At 37.3% G+C, this 20,892-nt stretch overlaps 1 protein-coding gene and 1 long non-coding RNA gene across 3 annotated transcripts in view; both read right to left on the reverse strand.

The window, feature by feature from the left end:
* Positions 1 to 20,892, reverse strand: part of LOC132104543 (thyroid hormone receptor beta-like) — an 84,398-nt gene that overhangs the window by 43,750 nt on the left and 19,756 nt on the right. For both annotated transcript variants that reach the window (XM_059510104.1, XM_059510105.1), the window contains exons 3-4: positions 8,982 to 9,033; positions 8,805 to 8,869 (exon numbers count right to left, since the gene is read on the reverse strand). In XM_059510104.1, the coding sequence (XP_059366087.1) occupies positions 8,805 to 8,811 (7 nt within the window). In that variant the 5' untranslated portion in view covers positions 8,812 to 8,869; positions 8,982 to 9,033. The remainder of the gene's footprint in view (positions 1 to 8,804; positions 8,870 to 8,981; positions 9,034 to 20,892) is intronic.
* On the reverse strand, positions 7,203 to 8,148 carry LOC132104796 (uncharacterized). The gene is made up of 3 exons (XR_009423607.1): positions 7,719 to 8,148; positions 7,354 to 7,427; positions 7,203 to 7,241 (listed from the first exon to the last, which is right to left on the reverse strand). It is a non-coding gene; the product is annotated as an uncharacterized LOC132104796 (long non-coding RNA).

The following is a 20,892-nucleotide window of genomic DNA, read 5'->3' on the forward strand; positions in this document are numbered from 1 at the left end:
GAGCTCTGAAAATATGGCCATAAGTAAAAATCGTAACTATCTAGATTTTAGAAAAACTAAATATCACAAATACAAATTTTTATTGAGCCCTGAAGAAAGCAAGGCAAAAATAAAAGAGACTTGCTTTTGCTCTTATTGGTACTCTTGTCATCCAGGATCCTTTGGTCAGAATTATCAATGTGATGGCACAATCACAGATCACAATGTACATCACAGAATGAGAATGCCAGCAATCAGCATATCTCTGGCTGAGCTCCAAAACGCATACTCAGTGAGAAGGGACTTAGAGATGGTTAACCTAAAAATGACAATTTGATGTTTATCTGCTTACCCCCAGGGCATCCACGATGTATGGACGTTGTTTCTACAGTAGAAAACAAACAGAGATTTTTAACTAAAATTGTTGTAGTCTGTCAGTCGCATAATGTAAGTAGATGGGATTTACGGCTTTGAGAGTAATAAAACATACACAAACAAAAGCAAATTAAACCCTGCGGCTTGTGATGATACATTGATGTGTAAAGACACAAAACAATCAGTCTGTGCAAGAAACTGAACAGTGTTTATATCATTTTTATTTATTTTTTTACCTCTAATGTCTGAACTATCCTGAGCATGTCCATGTCTTCAGCCTGTGCGTGACTTATTGGATGCAGACTTATAAGTACATTACTGCCACCTACCTTTCAAATGGACCATTGACCCTCTAGAGATCGTAGATAGAGTGTTAATGGTCCATTTAAGAGGTAATGCACTTATAGGTCTGCGATCCGCCATAAAATAAGAAGAAGAAGAGGACGAAGAAGAAGAAGACACCTCACGTGTAGGCTGAAGAAGAACACGCGAACGTGCTGAGGACACACTCAGGACAGTTCAGACATTTTGCAGTGAAAATCAGAGGTAAAAAAACTATATAAATACTGTTCAGTTTCTTGCACAGACCAATCGTTTTGTGTCTTTACATATCAATGTATCGTCATGAGCCGCAGGGTTTAATTTGGTTTTGTTTGTGTATCTTTTATTACTCTCAAAGCCGTGATTCCCATCCACTTACATTATACGACTGAGAGTGTGGTTTGAATTAAAAATCTCAGTTTGTGTTCTACTGTAGAAACAAAGTCACCTACATCTTGGATGCAGTAAGCAGATAAACATCAAATTGATTTTTGGATGAACTATCCCTTTAATTTCAATAAGTACTTACTCAACGGAGTGCAAAAAGAGTCTGTACTCTACAGCCTGGTCGCATTAAGTATGAATGTGATCAAGACATCATCTGCCATGTTGATATTATCATGAACTTATGACATTATAACAAGTCCAAAAACTTAAAAGATATGAGCGACAAGTTTAATCAATCTATCTATAAATACTTTGATGTTGATGAAATTAGCTAATTTTGTGGTCTTGTTGAAGACACAGTTGCTCTTTTATTTTGTGATTTCATCCCTTAGACATATAAATAACTGCAATTTTTTTATGCATTATGATTATATGAATATTATGATTATTCAAATATATTATACCTCATCACTGTGCTTTTTTTCTGTGTATATAATCTCATTCTATGATGTACGCAAACCCATTATATATATATATATATATATATATTTTTTTTTCATTATGATTGTTCATTGTTAAAGATACAACCATCTTTCCCTGAGCTTGTTATTTTATTTACAATTTAATTTACAATTTAATTTTTTTTACTGAAGATTGTTTTAGCAAAACAAGTGAAATGTAATTTGTCTTGACATATGCCATAGCTATGCATGACTACACACTAGACAAACGCAGCCAAGGAATGAATTATTGCATACAGTAAGTTAATTAAATAAATATATTTTATTTTAAAATAATTAATACAAGTAACAATCACAATCACATATACAGTACAAGTCAACAACACATGAAACAAAGCTGTATTCAAACTTATTGTTTTAATAATCACATATTTACAGGCAGTGAATCCCACATCCTTCTGCCTCAACACAGCTGTGCCAGTTCTGCAGCTGACCACTGTGTCCACCTTCCCCTGTCTTTGCCATCCATCATGTCCCTCACCGCTGCAGTGAGACTGCAATCTGATCATGGATGGGAAAGGAACAGGGAGGCTGTTCTTTATGGAAGCATATGAGTAGCATTATTCAATTTGGGATGTAATATTCAAAATGACAATGCAATATGTAAAATGGCAATGCATTTCTGTATTTACATTTACATTTTCCAATACATTTGTGCAACGTTTGGTGCAAAATGAAAATGAAAATTAATTTTCATTTGCCATTTCATACACCAGTTTTAATATGTAAAATGAATACTAATTGTAACGGTTTATAAGTTGCAAAATTGAAATGAAAATGTATTACAGAAATGATTAGATATGTCTAACATGTTCAAGCAAAAACTGTGTCAAAATGATAATTTAAATGCTATTTTTCTTAAATGCATTAACACTCACAGTCAAGACACTTACGATTGCATTTTCATTCAGTGTCCCGCAATGAATGTAGCAAAATTCAATGTGCACATTGAAAATGCATTCCGAGCCGATCACGTCTCCGCCCCCTCGCGCCATGTCAATCACTGCATGAACAAGGCGGGGCTTGCAGAAGGTCAGAGACTCAAATCTCAAGAAAAGGATTCAAGTGAGAGAACATGGACAAGACAGTTGGTCCGTGTACGTTTTGATCATCTCGGTTTATGGCTTCAAAATTTCATTCGCACTCGTGGGCGGAGCTGAAACGCTGCTTTCATCTGATTGGCCGAATCGCTCCAGGTCTTTTCATTCTTTTCAGGCAGAATAAGAGTCAGTGCGAGTGAAGCACTGTAATGTCTGAAACTACACTCACTGTTAATTAGCATAATATTTTAATCAGATGTAGCAGCAGGGCCGGATTAACCATAAGGGCAACTGGGCAATTGCCCAGGGCCCCAAGACCTCTTAAGGGCCCAGGGCAGCAAGGGCACGAGCAAAATACTGTATCTGGTAATCTCCCACTTTATATTAAACAAACTGTCAACACGGGCTTTTGCGCTACACAGAGAGACGCTGCGCTGCCTATGACTTTGAACGTGAGTTGAGAGCGGTTGAGAGTCAGTCTCATGCGGAATGACCAATGAAGAGAGGGCCTCAAGTTAAGACCCTCTCCTCGTTGGTCAGTCCGCATGAGGTGTGTCAAATGTTACGCCAAGCGGGTTACGTCAGGCGTTGCTACAACAGATACAAATCTGACATGGAGAAGCTAAGTGGGAGCGCGAAGCGGAAATTAAAAAAGGAAAAGGACATCAGAAACGCAGAAAATGTAAAGTATATACCTAAAATAGGTAATTTCTTCACTTCTGTTAATGTTGCCGACAGTTCTGTTAAGTCAGCTTCCGTCAACGACGAGGACAACTCAGCTAGCCAGGACTTTTCTACAAGATGCCAAATGAAAGCAAACATGCACTTCCTCATTATTTAGGATTAAAATTGTGTGTTTTGCCAGGTTTTGTAGTATTTATTTTTATCTTGTCTTCTAGAGAGAAATTGTGTCACAGACACGGCTCTGCACTTTCTATTTTAGCTATTGGACATGAACTTGTTAGTGGCCTTGATTTTGAAGATGTTATACTGTACACCAGTTTGCACAGTCAAAGTCCAGAAAAAAGCCATTGTAAGATGTGTTTGCCAAATGAAGGCATTTCAAATTCAAACATGCACTTCCTCATTATTTAGGACTAAAATTGTGTGTTTTGCCAGATTATGTAGCATTTATTTCTGTCTTGTCTTCTTCAGAGAAATTGACAGATTTCTAAATGTTTATGTAGCACTACAATGTTTAACTGGTTAATTGTGCTGTGATATGTTGTTGTTCTATTTTAAAACAAGTTAAAATGAGCTTAGGATAAAAATGTTTATGAGCAGATAATAGTGATACTGCATTTTATTTATTTATTTTTTCCTTGAGGTGTCAGCTTTATTAAAATGCTGTATATTGTTGTGGAGGGATAACTGTCAGTTTTCATATTGTTTGTGTTGGACTAATAACTTGATTGCCTTGTTGAATTCTGAGGAGACAGGGTCACCCTGTCAGGGTGATTTCTGCTTAAAATGAGCTGAGGACCAAAATGTTTCTTGATGTGTTGTCTGTGGTCTTCTGTTATAGCTATAACATTTCTATTGGGAATAAATGTTGTTAAATAAACAATGGTTTGAAAGTGGTTGCTTATTTATTCATTTTTGTGAAAATGGAGGATATTTCCCTCCCTCTCAATGTAGTGGGTCAATTTTACCAGATTATACAGATGCTGATGTGTTTTGTTTTCATAGCATTATATGTGAGTGAATGTCTTTGATAGGGGACATAGTAGTGCATTTGTAGTTCTATGAGCATTTAAATATTTGTAAATCAAAATACACCTGATGACAGTTAGAATTTGAAGTATTGAGTATATTTACTGTATATTACAGTAATATATTCTGTATATGACCATATTATGGTGATCCCGTGATGATGGGGCCCTTGAATATTGTTGCCCAGGGTACAACAAAGTGTTAATCTGGCCCTGTGTAGCAGGGCACATAATTCGTGCTGCTGCGACCTGCAAATTATTTCTAGGTTGTAGTATTGTATGAATATTGTCCCACTGATAAATACAGTGCAAATAGTTCTCTCTCTTTGGATAAAAGTGAAGTGGAAATAAAAATCAATAATAGACTGAACAGTTCCATGTCTGTAACATTTACCACTCTCATCTTTTAAGTCATAAGGCACTAGGTATGTGTGTGACATTAATAAATAATTGTAAAAATTAATATTGTTACATTTCTAAATAAAAATAGTAAAATTAGCTCTGTGCTGCTCAGTGCTCCTGTAGCCTACCCCAGAGCGCCCTCTCGCGACTGTAGACGGTAATGTTTTCTCTTGGTTCTGAATAAATGCGACTTATATGTTTTTTTCCTTGTCATGACGTATTTTTGGACTGATGTAACTTATACCGAAAAATACGGGTAACATTATTATTATTATTTATTATGAGAGTAATTGACACAGGCTAGAGCTTTAATGTTTCACCAAATTCAGCTCAGATCTTCTGACTCGTGTTGCTGTATAACTGGCCAGACTTACCTTCCCAAAAAAATCCTATTTAATTTTATTTCATGAATTTAACTATATTTATTTCCACTTCACTGTTATCCAAAGAGACAGAACTATTTGCACAGTTTTTATCAGTGGGATAATATTTATACAATACAGTATACAACCTAGAAATAATTTAACGGGGTCTCTTGCAAGTCGCAGCAGCACGAATTATGTGCCCTGCTACATCTGGTTAAAATGTTATGCTAATTAACAGTGAGTGTAGTTTCAGACATTACAGTGCCTCACTCGCACTGACTCTTATTCTGCCTGAAAGAATGAAAAGACCGAGCTGAAGCTGGAGCGATTCGACCAATCAGATGAAAGCAGCGTTTCAGCCCCGCCTACCAGTGCGAATGAAATATTGAAGCCATAAACCGAAATGATCAAAACGTACACGGACCAACTGTCTTGTCCATGTTCTCTTACTTAAATCCTCTTCTTGAGATTTGAGTCTCTGACCTTCTGCAAGCCCCTTGTTCATGCAGTGATTGACATGGCGCGAGGGGGCGGAGACGTGATTGGCTCGGAATGCATTTTCAATGTGCACATTGAATTTTGCTACATTCATTGCGGGACACTGAATGAAAATGCAATCGTAAGTGTCTTGAGTTTGAGTGTTAATGCATTTAAGAAAAATAGCATTTAAATGATAATTTTGCCACAGTTTTTGCTTGAACATGTTAGACATATCTAATCATTTCTGTAATACATTTTCATTTTAATTTTGCAACTTATAAAGCGTTAAAATTAGTATTCATTTTCCAAATTAAAAATGGTGTATGAAATGGCAAATGAAAATTATGTAATTTAATTTTCATTTTCATTTTGCACCAAACGTTGCACAAATGTATTGGAAAATGTAAATGTAAATACAGAAATGCATTGCCATTTTACATATTGCATTGTCATTTTGAATATTACATTTCAAATTGAATAATGCTACCCATACGCTTCCATAGTTCTTGACTGAGTACACAGAGAGGATGAGAAAGTCCACGATGACGCCCCTGTACCACAGATCCTTGAAGCAAGAGAGAAGAGGGAGAACACAAATGGGACAATCCGGCTGCCACATGTATGTGCCTGATCTCCATGAGAATCACTACCTGTAAAACATTTACACAGGTTAAAACGTTTTACAATTCATGTTGTCAGCTTTCCAATTCTTGCCAAATTTAATTTCATATGTTTAAAATTACATTCTCATTTTTGTTAAAGCTTCATTACTTTTGAGGTAAGGTGGGCTAAACTACTGAACTGGTAAACAGAAGGTTACTGGTTTGATCTCTGCAGTCAGCACCACCAGTATATCCTTCTTCGAGGCTCTTTACTCCAGGTTCCTGTAATAAGAGCTCAATGGAGCCTGACTTTCAAAAGATTCATGACATTATTTGATGGTTCTTTTGAAGCTTCTGAAACTCGAGCTCCATTGACTGGTGTTTTATGAACAGAAACCAGCGGAACAAACTTGACCAAAACCACATCCTCAATGTCTTTTTCTAGATGCTCTGGCTGGCTCTGAGCGCACTGAGGATGAAGAGGCCACAGCAACATCTGGTCCATATGAGGCAGTGAGGGCAGGTGGAGGGTCTCATCCTCGGCTGCTGTGGGCTCTCCGTCCTCAGTGCTCACACCAGTCTGTAGAATAAAATAACATAAAACAAGTTTTAACAGCACAATGCCAAATGATTTCTGTATTAGAAGTAACCAGATTGGTTACACTTTATTTTGATGGTCCACAAGACATTCTACTAACTATACGTAACTTTGTAACTACATGTCAACTACATGTCAACTAAATCTCATTATTTGCAACTACATGTCTACTAACTCTCAGAGTAGACTGTTAGGGTAGGTTTAGGGTTAGCTGAATAAGTTGACAAAGAAAGTGTTAGAGGATATTAAGCAGATGGTCTACTAATACTCTACTAACTGCTAGCTGACATGTAGTTGCAAAGTTACTTACTGTTAGTAGAATGTCTAAAGTGGACTATCGAAATAAAGTGTTACTACAAAATTACCTTACTTTATATTTTTGTTTCAGATTTTACTTTTTTTTTTCCCACAAATGCCGCTGTTACCTTTCCTTGCAGGTCCTGCTCCACCACAAAAGCTCTGCAGCAAATGAACACAAAGAATCAGAAAAGTGCTGCAATAGCTCTGTCTGAAAGTATAATAATTACTTAAGGATTAACAAGATGTTTGATTAAGTCTGTAGTATACTCACTCAAAGCCTTTGATGGCAGCATTCCTTCATCAGTCACTCTTTCCCAGATAAACACACGTGTGTCTTATCTGTCCCTGTAACATCCAAACAAGAGTCAAGTTTCCTCTGTGATTTATCTGTTCAAAACTACATGTTTCCAGTCAGGTGTTAAACAGACATTTAGTAAGCCTCTTTAAGACGTGCATGTGCTTATTGGAGCTCCCCAGTTTGCTATACATGATAAAACCTGTTTTTACAGCAAAATCACAAATATACTACACTATTTAGCATCTTTACAACTTCCGTAATTCAACAGTTTACTCTACAGCAGTTCAACAAATATTATTTTAACACAAGGAACCATGTTTTTGGTTCGTAATACTCACATTTGTAAATACCCTCGTTGCTGTTCTCCGCTCAGTTCGATGATGGTGTATCCTCTCCCGTGGCCTCCTGGGATAGAAAAGTGTCCATTGGATGAGCTCTTCAGAATCTGGGCTGAAGCAGCAGGACATCCAGGGATTTCTTGCCTACTCCTTCATGAATACTGAGGTTTCGGACATACTACTCTCTTCAAGTACTCTTTTCTCCTACTACTGTATGCAGTAGTTACGTTGGCATATTCGGATGCAACTTAAGTATACGCTCATCTGAATCTCACAATAATTAGTACAGCATGCAGGTAATTCTCGTCTACTCTTTCACAATTATTCAGACATACTATTTTTGTTCACCTACTGCTTTTTGCCTACTATAGATATAGTAGGGAAGTATACGGTTTCTGTGTCTGAGTGAATGTGCCATCTAAGACAATGCCTTCAGTTGTGGCTCTTTTTTTTTTTTACAAAAATACAAAAGATAAAGCAATCAGGACACTGAGAGTCGGACATGATTCAGCTGTAAAGGAACATCACTCTTTACATTTACTCAATCCCAGAATCAATTATGATAAAAAAAAAAAAAAATTAATAGTTCTCCTTTTTTCCCTCTTTTTTTTTGTGTGTGTCCCTTCTGTGTTTCTCATATTGCTTCACAACTAATAATATTTTTTTTTTATATTTGTTACAATAGTTGATTATTTCCTAAAATGTATTTCCCAATATTGATTTGGATTCAACTGTGCATTAATATACTTATTTTGAACAGGGCAACTGCAGGCCAAATGATTAACTGTATGTAGCTGCATACCCAAAACAAGGTGAGAAGCATGATCCCGTAGCAACAGGATAACAAATCTGTCAACACTGCACAGTGAGTCAGAATGAATGCTCTGGAACAAACTAACCGGGAACATACTTTACTCATATGAAACAGAGAGGAGAAACTAACAAGATGCAATCAATCCTTTCTCTGTTAAACCAAAGTTGGTGGAACGCCAAAAAAAAGAAAGAAAAAAATGATGGGATTCTCCCTATGCAGATGAGACAGGTGAAGTGTGTTGTGAGTTTATTTTGATTTTTTTTTTACATTACCTGACATACTGTTGTATATTAGGCCTTCAACATCATGCTGTTATCCTCCACGGACTCGCTGATATCTTACACACAAAGTCAAAAGAACAACAACAAATAAGAACACAGCAGAATTCATGCAGTAATTCTGACAACACCTCTGTTCTGTGGCTCTGAATGAAATTTTCCATGGCCTACCTTGTCCTTTGTGATATCAGAGTCGTTCCAGAGTGGATTGGAGCAGCAGAGGCTGAAGAGACATGCAGAATGAGAGAGTTACACTTGCATAATGCATGAAAACAGTCTTCATCAGAGGAGGGCAAATAAGGATACGCATTAAACAATGGGCACAGCAGAAGTACTAAATACTGAACTGCTCATGTTATTATTGGTGTTTGGTAGATCATGCACTTGCTTTTACGTTTTTCTCATACTTAGGGGCTGATCTGAACAAACTAGCTTTGCACTTAATCTTGCATGGCATACACTTAAAAGGTTCACGCTAAAGAAAACCAAAATTCTATTAATCTTCTGGAATACAACAATTCTGAAATAAAAGAGCATGCAATGCAGAGTCATGGGTTTGATTCTGAAACAATGCAAGAACTCCTGTATGTCAAGATCCTGAGTGTGATGAGTCATTTTGTGTAAAAGATTAGAAAGCAATGCAATAGAATACAATAGAATGCAAATTGTAAAAAAAGGACATTTATTAAAACTAAGCGGCACACATTTACTCTCTATGAACTTCTGCAGATTCTTGACATCAAACGATTTGCTGTTTCTGTCTGTGCAGTGCTTGAGGTTAGAAAAACACTGGAAATAAGGTTTCTTTTATCTCTGATGATTTCTGTCTAATGTCTCAACAGTTTTGAGTGGTTCAGTGCTGATATTTTATGAATCAGTAAAATTGTAAGAAGCTGTTATTGAGGTACAGAAGAGCCCATATCAGACACAACAACATGTCAGTGAGCACTGACTGTTACTCAATTCAGAATGAAAAGAACACAAATGGAGATATTTTGAAGAATGTTGGGAAACAAACAGTTGACGGTAGCAATTGACTTCCATAGTATTTTTTTCCATGCTACTGAAATCAATGGCTACTGTCAACTGTTTGGTTACTAACCTTCTTAAAAATATATTTTGTCTTCAAAAGAAGAAAGAAACTTATCATGATTTAACAACGATAATAAAAATAGAACAAATCACTTCAAATAGAAAAGCCACATGCGAGACGACGTGTTACACACAAACAAAACCAGACAAAAGAAAGGTGAAAACAGAGCAACTTAATTACTGGACAAATGAGGGAAATAATGACCAACATCAGTGCAGATCAAACTAATTACCACAGGAAACTACTGAAAACTAATTAAAAGGCCATTATAACGAAAATAACAACAGAAAGACAGCCTGTGACAGTGAGAAAATAATGACAGGATTTTCATTTTTGGGTGAACCATCCCTTTAACTGGCTAAATGTAAGAAATAAAAAAATCAATCAATCACCGTTCTGTATGAATAAAGATGTAAGAAAGACTGAACTTTTTTGAAATTGTAAAAAGTATGAAGTTTACCAAACAGAAAGTACACCTAGGTTACTTAGGACACTTACCGTTTGAGGAATATCATTACTGCGCTGGAACACAAATACTGTAAAAAGAGATTCTGTTGTCTCTCAGACAGAGGGTAAAAGTGCAGAGTTTGAAACTCTAACCGCTGTTGTTACAGGACACACTGCTGCCAAGAGAAAAAGGCTCATTTCACCACAGAATGACGCCGAGTACACCACACACAACAGACTGAACAAGAGCAAAGGCAACTGACACCGCTTCCCTCGGAAAGATCTGAATTTCAGAGAAAACCAATCTACAAAGATCAAACTTTAAATTACAAGATCTACTGAGCTTCTAAACCCTTGCAAGAACAAAAATTAAACAAACAAAATGTTTGCCAGAAGCTCTTCACCGGAGAAACTTCAGCCTGCAGTATATATACAAATATGTGCAACACCTAGCAAAACAATATTCTGGAAAATATCTGCGTCTACGATTCTTTGTCAAAATGCTATATTTACTCTCATAAAAATATAAATATCTGCCACCACTGGCAAAGTTATTTAGAAAACCATAGTGAATAGTTATGACAAAACAGTGGCAACAATGGGTAATCTATCACTTTCAGCTGTCTTTTCAAGGAAGACAGTGTGATTATTAAAATGCACAAATGTGAGTAAATGTGATTATTCATATTCAATTTTGTGAACAGAGAAAGTAGATTAAAGTGGAAAGACTATAAGAATGCAAAACCAATCATTAGTGACATTGACTGATGTGTTGCAGATGTTTCGAAGAGGTGCACATCATATTGAAGACTGTTATAATAATGGAAATTTCAGAACTGAAAAGGGGTCCGTGTATCTTTTGGTCATTTGATTTTCTATTTAAAAATAAATAAAGATAAACGAGAAACGGTTTGATTTTCGTTTTTTAGTTTTGTTTAAGAAACGGAAAATGAAAATGTAGCTGGATTTTTCGTATTTTTGTTTGTGGGTAAAAAATGAGATTATGCTTTAATATTTGTTTGAATGTGTGGGCGGGGCTGAAACCCCCCTTTCATCCGTCTGTTCTGCACCGAAAAGCAGGAAACCGCAAGCTCGGTTCATTTTCACCAGCAGAGAAGCGGCAGACAGCAGAGCTTATTAATCCTGCCGATTCTTTGCTAGTGGTGCTTGCAAGATAAAATAATAATAATAATAATAATAATAATAATAATTAATTAATTAAATTAATAATAAAATAAAAAATAATATTATATTTTTCCAGCTGCTGCATTGTTATTGACAAAGCAGACTTGACAACTTTATTCATAAAACGCCATTTGAATTTTACTTTAGTCGTGATCTACAATGACATGGAATAAAATATAGGCCTACTACTAATTTTTTGCCTACTTATTTTATTCTAGGCCATTCATAAAAAAATAAAATGGGAAAAACCCAACCCCGCATTTATAATAAAATTTATATTAAAATAAGTTACAACCCGAATTCCGGAAAAGTTGGGACGTTTTTTAAATTTTAATAAAATGAAAACTAAAAGACTTTCAAATCACATGAGCCATTATTTTATTCACAATAGAACATAGATAACGTAGCAAATGTTTAAACTGAGAAAGTTTACAATTTTATGCACAAAATTAGCTCATTTCAATTTTGATTTCTGCTACAGGTCTCAAAATAGTTGGGACGGGGCATGTTTACCATGGTGTAGCATCTCCTTTTCCTTTCAAAACAGTTTGAAGACGTCTGGGCATTGAGGCTATGAGTTGCTGGAGTTTTGCTGTTGGAATTTGGTCCCATTCTTGCCTTATATAGATTTCCAGCTGCTGAAGAGTTCGTGGTCGTCTTTGACGTATTTTTCGTTTAATGATGCGCCAAATGTTCTCTATAGGTGAAAGATCTGGACTGCAGGCAGGCCAGGTTAGTACCCGGACTCTTCCACGATGAAGCCATGCTGTTGTTATAGCTGCAGTATGTGGTTTTGCATTGTCCTGCTGAAATAAACAAGGCCTTCCCTGAAATAGATGTTGTTTGGAGGGAAGCATATGTTGCTCTAAAACCTTTATATACCTTTCAGCATTCACAGAGCCTTCCAAAACATGCAAGCTGCCCATACCGTATGCACTTATGCACCCCCATACCATCAGAGATGCTGGCTTTTGAACGGAACGCTGATAACATGCTGGAAGGTCTCCCTCCTCTTTAGCCCGGAGGACACGGCGTCCATGATTTCCAACAAGAATGTCAAATTTGGACTCGTCTGACCATAAAACACTATTCCACTTTGAAATAGTCCATTTTAAATGAGCCTTGGCCCACAGGACACGACGGCGCTTCTGGACCATGTTCACATATGGCTTCCTTTTTGCATGATAGAGCTTTAGTTGGCATCTGCTGATGGCACGGCGGATTGTGTTTACCGACAGTGGTTTCTGAAAGTACTCCTGGGCCCATTTAGTAATGTCATTGACACAATCATGCCGATGAGTGATGCAGTGTCGTCTGAGAGCCCGAAGACCACGGGCATCCAATAAAGGTCTCCGGCCTTGTCCCTTACGCAGATTTCTCCAGTTTCTCTGAATCTTTTGATGCTGTTATGCACTGTAGATGATGAGATTTGCAAAGCCTTTGCAATTTGACGTTGAGGAACATTGTTTTTAAAGTTTTCCACAATTTTTTTACGCAGTCTTTCACAGATTGGAGAGCCTCTGCCCATCTTTACTTCTGAGAGACTCTGCTTCTCTAAGACAAAGCTTTTATAGCTAATCATGTTACAGACCTGATATCAATTAACTTAATTAATCACTAGATGTTCTCCCAGCTGAATCTTTTCAAAACTGCTTGCTTTTTTAGCCATTTGTTGCCCCTGTGCCAACTGTTTTGAGACCTGTAGCAGGCATTAAATTTTAAATGAGCTAATTAAGTGGATAAAAGTGTAAAATTTCTCAGTTTAAACATTTGCTACGTTATCTATGTTCTATTGTGAATAAAATATTGGCTCATGTGATTTGAAATTCCTTTAGTTTTCATTTTATTAAAATTTAAAAAACATCCCATTTTTTCCGGAATTCGGGTTGTAGGTTTTCCCCATAATTAGTCTACTTTAAATGTTTTAATTATAGGCTATAGGCTACTTAGAATTATGAACTGAATTCACGAATTCTGTAGATGACCATATGAATATAGTGATGGTGTGACATTACAGATAATGAGTTCAGACGGGAAACATTGCACCTCTCTAGGTTTCATATGAATTACATAGGCCTAAACATAAAATTATTATTATTGCTTTTCTATTTAAATGGCTTATTTTAAAAGTAGACATGTCCAGCTAGACATGGTTCGTCTGATACATAAACATGGTTAAATTCTGACGTTTCAGAAAGAAGTTCATGTAGACTGAGATGGCAGAAAGCACATCGTGTGGAGTTTTGTAAGGTTTTCATGTTATTTAGGGTGTCTTATGACCAAAACTGACAGAGCTGAAGCTCTTTCCTCTGTTATCAGGATGGAAGGTGTGGATCGGGATCCGTCGATCAGAGAAGTGCAGACTACACTCAGATAAAGCTTCAGTTGCTGTATGTAATAGTGAATGAAACCATGTTAGGCTACCTGTGAGGTTTTTCTTAAATAGCCATAGAATAATATTAGTAGGCTAAAAATCATCATATTTCATGTCGTTGTAGATCATAAGGGCCTACAGTAAAATTCAAATGTCATATAATAAAGTAATTTCTGTTTTTTCAATTAAAAAAAAAAAAAAAAAAATATATATATATATATATATATTGCAAGAACCACTAGCAAAGAATCGGCAGGATTAATAAGCTCTGCTATCTGCCGCTTCTCTCCTGTTGAAGATGAACTGAGCTCTCGTTGCTGCATGTCGGTGCAGAACAGAAGGATGAAAGGGGCGTTTCAGCGCCGCCCACACATTCAAACAAATATTAAAGCATAATCTCATTTTTGACCCACAATCAAAAATACGAAAAATCCAGCTAAATTTTCGTTTCAGTTTCTTAAACAAAACGAAAAAACGAAAATCAAAACGTTTCTCGTTTATCTTTATTTATTTTTGAATAGAAAATCAAATGACCAAAAATACACGGACCAAAAGGATTAAGAAAATCTGAATAAGAAAATGAGTAATTTGTCAATTTAATAAACATTGTATACTTTAACCAGCTGCAATGTCACAGCACCACTTCACATTTTCGGAAAACAAACTGCCTTTTTATGCAAATGGTGTATTTTCAAACTGTGGCGATATTAGCTTGAAACGTGCTCTTACCAGCACAAAAAGACTGGCGTGAACAAAATTTCATTTGATAAGGATATTTGATAAGGACTACCAGATATAAATATTTTGAGACATGAATCAAATTCAAGTAACCCTTTCCAATGGGCCTTAATGATCTCTGAGTGTGTGCTTGGTCTGCAGTTCAGAGAACTCATCGTCATGACTTAAATCCCCAAAACAGAAATGCTTTATGACAGCTTTTCTTGGAAGAGCGAAAGGGCCAAACTATGACATATTCACTAAAGCAGATGCAAAGACAAACACACACACACACACACACACACAGGTGAACAACAGACCTGTGTGTTCAGCGTCAGAGAATAACATCAACTCAGACACAGTGGAAAAATTACAAATTTGATTTTTAGTCTTTTAAAAATGTGGCAAAATCCACTAGTTCAGCTAGATGGGTTCACCAACTTGAGTCAGTGCAGTATGTTATTCCCATATTAGAGCAACGGAGGAACAATGTGAAAACACAGAGGCATGTCCTAACAAGTCACAACAAGGAATTTATAATTGTGGGGTGTTGTAATAAAAAAAAAAGATGATGTTGTAATTATGTAGTGCCTTTCCCAAGCTCAAAGTTGCTTTACAATAAGTTATTAAAGGGATAGTCCACCTAAAAGTGAATAGTCTTTCATCATTCACTTAATTACCCCCTGTTCCCCAGTTAAGCCCAGGATGGGCTCCTGTTCCGAGTCAATCCCAGGATTGGCTCCTGTTCCGAGTCAATCCCAGGACACGGCCTCCCGAGTCCCCTGCTCCGACACGGTGCCCAGAACGGTTTCCACTCTGGAGGCCACTGTCTTCACCCAGAAAGAAATGTCTATTAGACAAGTGAGAAATGCGAGCAGCTACCATCGGATAATCAGGATGGAATGAGAGGCAGAGTTGAATGTCATCAGCATAGCAGTGGTATGAAAAGCCATGTGTCTGAATGACAAAACCTAATGATGCCATGTAAACAGAGAAGAGAAGTGGTCCATGAACTGAACCCTGAGGCACCCCAGTAGTTAGATGTTGCGACTTGGACACCTCAACTCTCTAAGATACTTTAAAGGACCTGTCTTATGGGTAAGACTCAAACCACTGAAGTGTGATTCCTGAGATGCCCTTTGCCAATAGGGTTGACAGGAGGACCTGGTGGTTAACCATGTTAAAAGCAGCAGACAGATCAAGCAAGATAAGTATTGAAGATTTGTATTCCGCTCTTGCCAGTCTTAATGCTTCAACAACTGAGAGCAAGGCAGTCTCTGTTGAATCTCCACTTCTGAAGCCAGATTGGTTGCTGTCAAGGAGTTTGTTCTGTGTACGAAAGGCAGAGACTTGGTTGAATACAGCACACTCAAGTGTCTTAGCAATGAAAGGAAGAAGGGAAACTGGTCTGTAGTTCTCTAAAAGACTTGGGTTGAGGGTGGGTTTCTTAAGTAGTGGGGTTATACGAGCCTGTATAAATGTTGAGGGAAAAACACCAGTGTAGATATGTTAATGATGTGTGTGAGTGAGTGCAGGTACAACTGCAGGAGAATTGGCTTGAAGGAGATGAGATGGAATAGTATCAAGCGGATAAGTAGTAGGATGATTAGAAAAGATGAGTTTGAAAAATTCTGCCTTACAGAGTGAAGGATGTGAATGAGTGCATGTTTGCTGCTAAGATATGCTTTTACAGATTGTGGTGTGGAAAATTGTGTATTGAGGTTTTTTATTTTATTAAAAAACAAAAGAATTGGCAAAGTCATCTATTAGAGTTGATGCAGGAGGTGGAGGATGAGGGCAAAGGAGCGAGGACATTTTTTTAAAGAGCATGCGAGAGTTAGACGAATTTTTTTATAGTAGTATGTCATTTTAGCAGTGTAGACATTAGCAGAGACGGAAGAGAGGAGTGACTGATACACATTAAGGTCAGTAGTATTTTTGGATTTGTGCCACACCCTTTCAGCAGCTCTAAGCTTAGAATGATGTTCGCAGAGAACATCAGATCACCAAGGGGCAGAAGGGGTGGTACAGGCTGGCCTAGAAGACAAGGGGCAAACAGTGTCTAAACAAGATCTAAGAGTGGAGCAGAAAGTATCAGTAGCACTGTTAGCCTCAAAAGAAGTTACCACCCCAAACACTCCCCAACCCTACCACATCACAGGAAAAAAAACTGTCTGTAACTTTGTGTGTGTGTGTGTGTGTGTGTGTGTGTGTGTGTGTGTGTGTGTGCAATTTGAAGTGTTAGACACTTTGTTAGTAGGAACAAAGCTATGAAGCATGCATGTATTGACTGCGGTCCAGTACATTAATAACACAAAAATGAGATTGAGCACGTTTACATCCACACCAGTAAGCTGACAACGCAATTAAGCTGCGTTTACATGACTTTACTAGTAAATCAGGTTATTTCCCTTTAGTGACGTCAAAATATAATCATTTGCATATCTGACTCAGATTTTTCCATTTGTTTGTCAGTTGATGTTAAATCTACACTTACAATGCATTCCTTTCCAACCTGTCCTCCAACCAATACGCTTGTATAGGTCGTTTGTACAAATCCCTGAAATACGACCCATCAGAGCGTATACTACAATTGCGCCCCTATCGGCAAAAGGTCATTTTCATATTAATGTTTTGTACTCTTTTATTTGCCCTCTGGTTTGCGTTTCGTGTAGCTCAGTTAGTAGATTATTGCGTTATACCTTGATATGTAATCATGCTATCATGGGTTCGATCCCAGGGAATGGACGTGCACGAAAATGTATATGCTCAATAAATCATAATTTAGCATGTCTGTGAGGGTTAGGTTTAGGGGTGGGGTTAGGTGTGGTCATTCGAGCGAATAAGCCACCTAGTAAAATATGTAGGAAATACTGTGAGATCGGTGTAAAACGCCTACACATTGCATTTAAATAAACGTGCGTTTTGATTGGTAATGACGTTATATGTCAATTCATGACGACAGAGGCAACGCGATACTGTCATTATTTTTACGCCCGCTAGAGGGCGCTTAACTTTAAAACGTAATTATAGGTCGTAATAAATGCTTGCACAAACGACCTATATGGTCGTTTTTTGTTGGAGGACAGGCTCTTCCTTTCATGTATCACACCTGCACACTTCAATAAGTCGACAATAAGCAGGTTATTGCACTTACGTGCCGCACAAAATCAGCGTAAAAGTAAAAAAACTATCAATGTTGACCAGTTTATGCTTATGAGCTTACTCCGATAAAAGAAAACGGGTTACCGCGTTTATATGACCACATGCATTTTCTGCTCAATAAGCATAATCAGCTTAAAAATCAACTCACGCAGTGCAAGCAAGAAAGTATGAACACTATTATTAAGAGACAGAGACGGATATGGATTGGGCACATCATCCAAACAGAACAAGAATGGGCACCAGAGGGAAAATGAAAGTGAGAAAGACAAAAGACCCTAAATCAAAGCAGGGATACCAGTCAAAAATTGCCGAAAAGAAAGACGAATGGTAAATCTTAATTGCTGCCATGATGAAGATCACATAAGAAGCTCCATATGTATTGCTTTTCTAATGTTATACATTTGCTCGGTAGCTGGCCTAGTACATCACTGCATTTTTAATGTAGACTGCTTGGGTTTGAGACCCGGCACTCAATCCAGCAGCTCAAAAACTTAATAGAAGCAGTACAAAGCTAAAGTTGCTTCAGCAAATGCATTTTTATTGCATGTCGGCTTTAGTTAACAAGGTTTAGGGTAAAATTTAGTTTAGGTGGCACTTTTCAAACATGATACAGCATTAACCTTTTAGCTTCACTTAGTGGACATTTAATTTCTGAACTCCAGTGATATTTGCATTTATCTGTTCCAGGGAAGAATTTTGTTTTTACTGGACATTTCACTTTGAAAGTGTCAGGACTGGATTGTCTTTGTTGTGTTTCTCCCTTATTATTTGGTCACTCCTGTTCCTGTCCGCATTGTCTCTTGATTAATCATTCTGTTCACCTCTGTTCCTCCCAATTGCCTCGTTAAGTCATGTATTTAGTTCCAGTCTGTTTACTCTTTTGTCGGGTCTGCTAGTTGTGTACTCCTTCCCTTCCAAGTGTAGATTTACCTTGTGTGTTGGAATAAATAAATGACAGTTTTGTATATCCACATCTCCTTTGTTTCTTCCGGCAGCATCTTGTGACAGAAAGTGCTGTGATATGTCCAAAGAAGAGACATTATATCCTTTAGCAGAAATGCTGCCTAAGACATGTTTTTCCATGGATCCTGGGTTGTAATTGCACACTTTCTCTTCTTGAGACAAAACATACAATATTGGAACAACTTGAGAGCAAATGATCAGAAAATTGTCTTTTTCCCATTAACTATTCTTTAACTAATATTAGTCTGTTTCTCTCTCGTTCCGAGGTCACCGTAGCCACCAGATCCAGTCTGTATCCAGATCAGAGGGTCACTGCAGTCACCCGGATCCAGTACGTATCCAGACCAGATGGTGGATCAGCACCTAGAAAGGACCTCTACAGCCCTGAAAGACAGCGGAGACCAGGACAACTAGAGCCCCAGTTGTTTAAAGCGCTATATAAATAAAGGTAACTTGACTATTCATTTAAGTTTCATAGAGGACATAATGTGTAGCATATAATCATGTTCAGTATTTAACTTCACAAGAGTCGAGTAAACCCAAGCTGAAGTCTACTGTACTCACTGCTCACCCTTCTGCTTGTGTTTTCACACAGGACAGACTTGTCTCGCTGGTCAGACTGCAGTGTGCTGCCTCAGATTTTTTGAATAATGATGCCATCTGTTCCCTTGCAGGCTGTGTGTGTGTGTGTGTCGGAGACAGAGAGCTGTAATGTGGGAAAAGCCATCTGAGGAGAGCACAGCCATGCAGAATAACTCATGTGTGAACACGAACACACACACACACAACTCATGCTATGAAGAGCTGCACTTTGCCCTCATTGCCCTTACATGACCAATCACCACATTGTGACAGTAACAGGGATTTATGGAGAACAATGCAGAAAATATAAGATAGAGATATCGATGTATATTGTCATATCATAAAAAAATATTTGGCAGCACCATTGGATAGTCAAGAAATCAGACCATAACACCATATTATTTTGATATATACTCTATAGCGCTAAATGATTACCATGTTCAAATACCAATACCAGAGGTGAAGGAAGATCTCTTTTCACAAACTACACACAATGACGGACCTGTGCCAGTTTTTAACTCATGATGCATGTTTGAAGTGAATCAGACACACATGTAACCAGTGATATGCTGTTGTTAATGAACAACACAGCATTTCTTTTCGAAGGTCAGCTTGAAACAGGTTGCCAACCAAAGGAAAATCACACAGTAAAAATTCTTATCAAAGTGAATAAATCAAAGATAATGTTTTATAAGAAAATACTCTTTCAGTTTGTCTACTACAAAATTGCATGTACTGTTTAATGTGTTACTTGCCATTGCTTATAATTATTTGTGATATTTATTAAAAATGAAATGAACAAAGCAATGAACAATGAGTGAAAATTGTTTCAAATTAAATCCTACTCCATTTTTTTTTTTCTCCTTTCAGTGTACCCACCATACCTGCTTTTGGCTGGTGATGGCTGTTAATTTCTCACCATAAACAGATTTCATTGTACTTCAAATTTCTTCAAAGAATACCTTGGTATTGAATATGTGAAAAAATGGCATTACCATGCTATTATTGGTACTTTATTGTTAATACCATAATCTGCTAAAAAAACAAAAACAAAATGATCTCAGACAGAGCACCTGGCTCTCACCCCAACTCTTGAGTATGAACACAGGTGTATCTGAACAGCAGAGGATCATGGGATGTGATGAGCTATTAGTTAATTTGGTGGTGAGGATTAAATGATTTTATTAAATATAGACCCATTGACATGACAACAGCGACGTGAACGAGGACAGCAGATGGTGTTTTCATCAGAAGAATGTGTCTGATAAAAGAATAAACCGCCTGACTTTGTTAGTGTATCCTCTCTGAGCTGATCATATTACATGTTTTCTAATGTCACTGCAAACAATTGCAGCCTGTGTGGAGAACAAAAAAAAAGTCTAGATTTAAGTTCACATAAGTATACACAAAGACCTCTTCTTAGCCCAGATCGCAGTCTCATTTTAATGTTTTCTGGATGAGTGGTTGCTAGGGCAATGTGCTGTTGCTAAGGTGTGCAGAGCGTAATTCAAAAGTTAAAAGAATCCACAGCCAAGACTGTGTAACATTACGTTCTC

The sequence above is a fragment of the Carassius carassius genome, chromosome 25 (genome assembly GCF_963082965.1).
Source record: "Carassius carassius chromosome 25, fCarCar2.1, whole genome shotgun sequence".
NCBI classification, from domain to species: domain Eukaryota; kingdom Metazoa; phylum Chordata; class Actinopteri; order Cypriniformes; family Cyprinidae; genus Carassius; species Carassius carassius.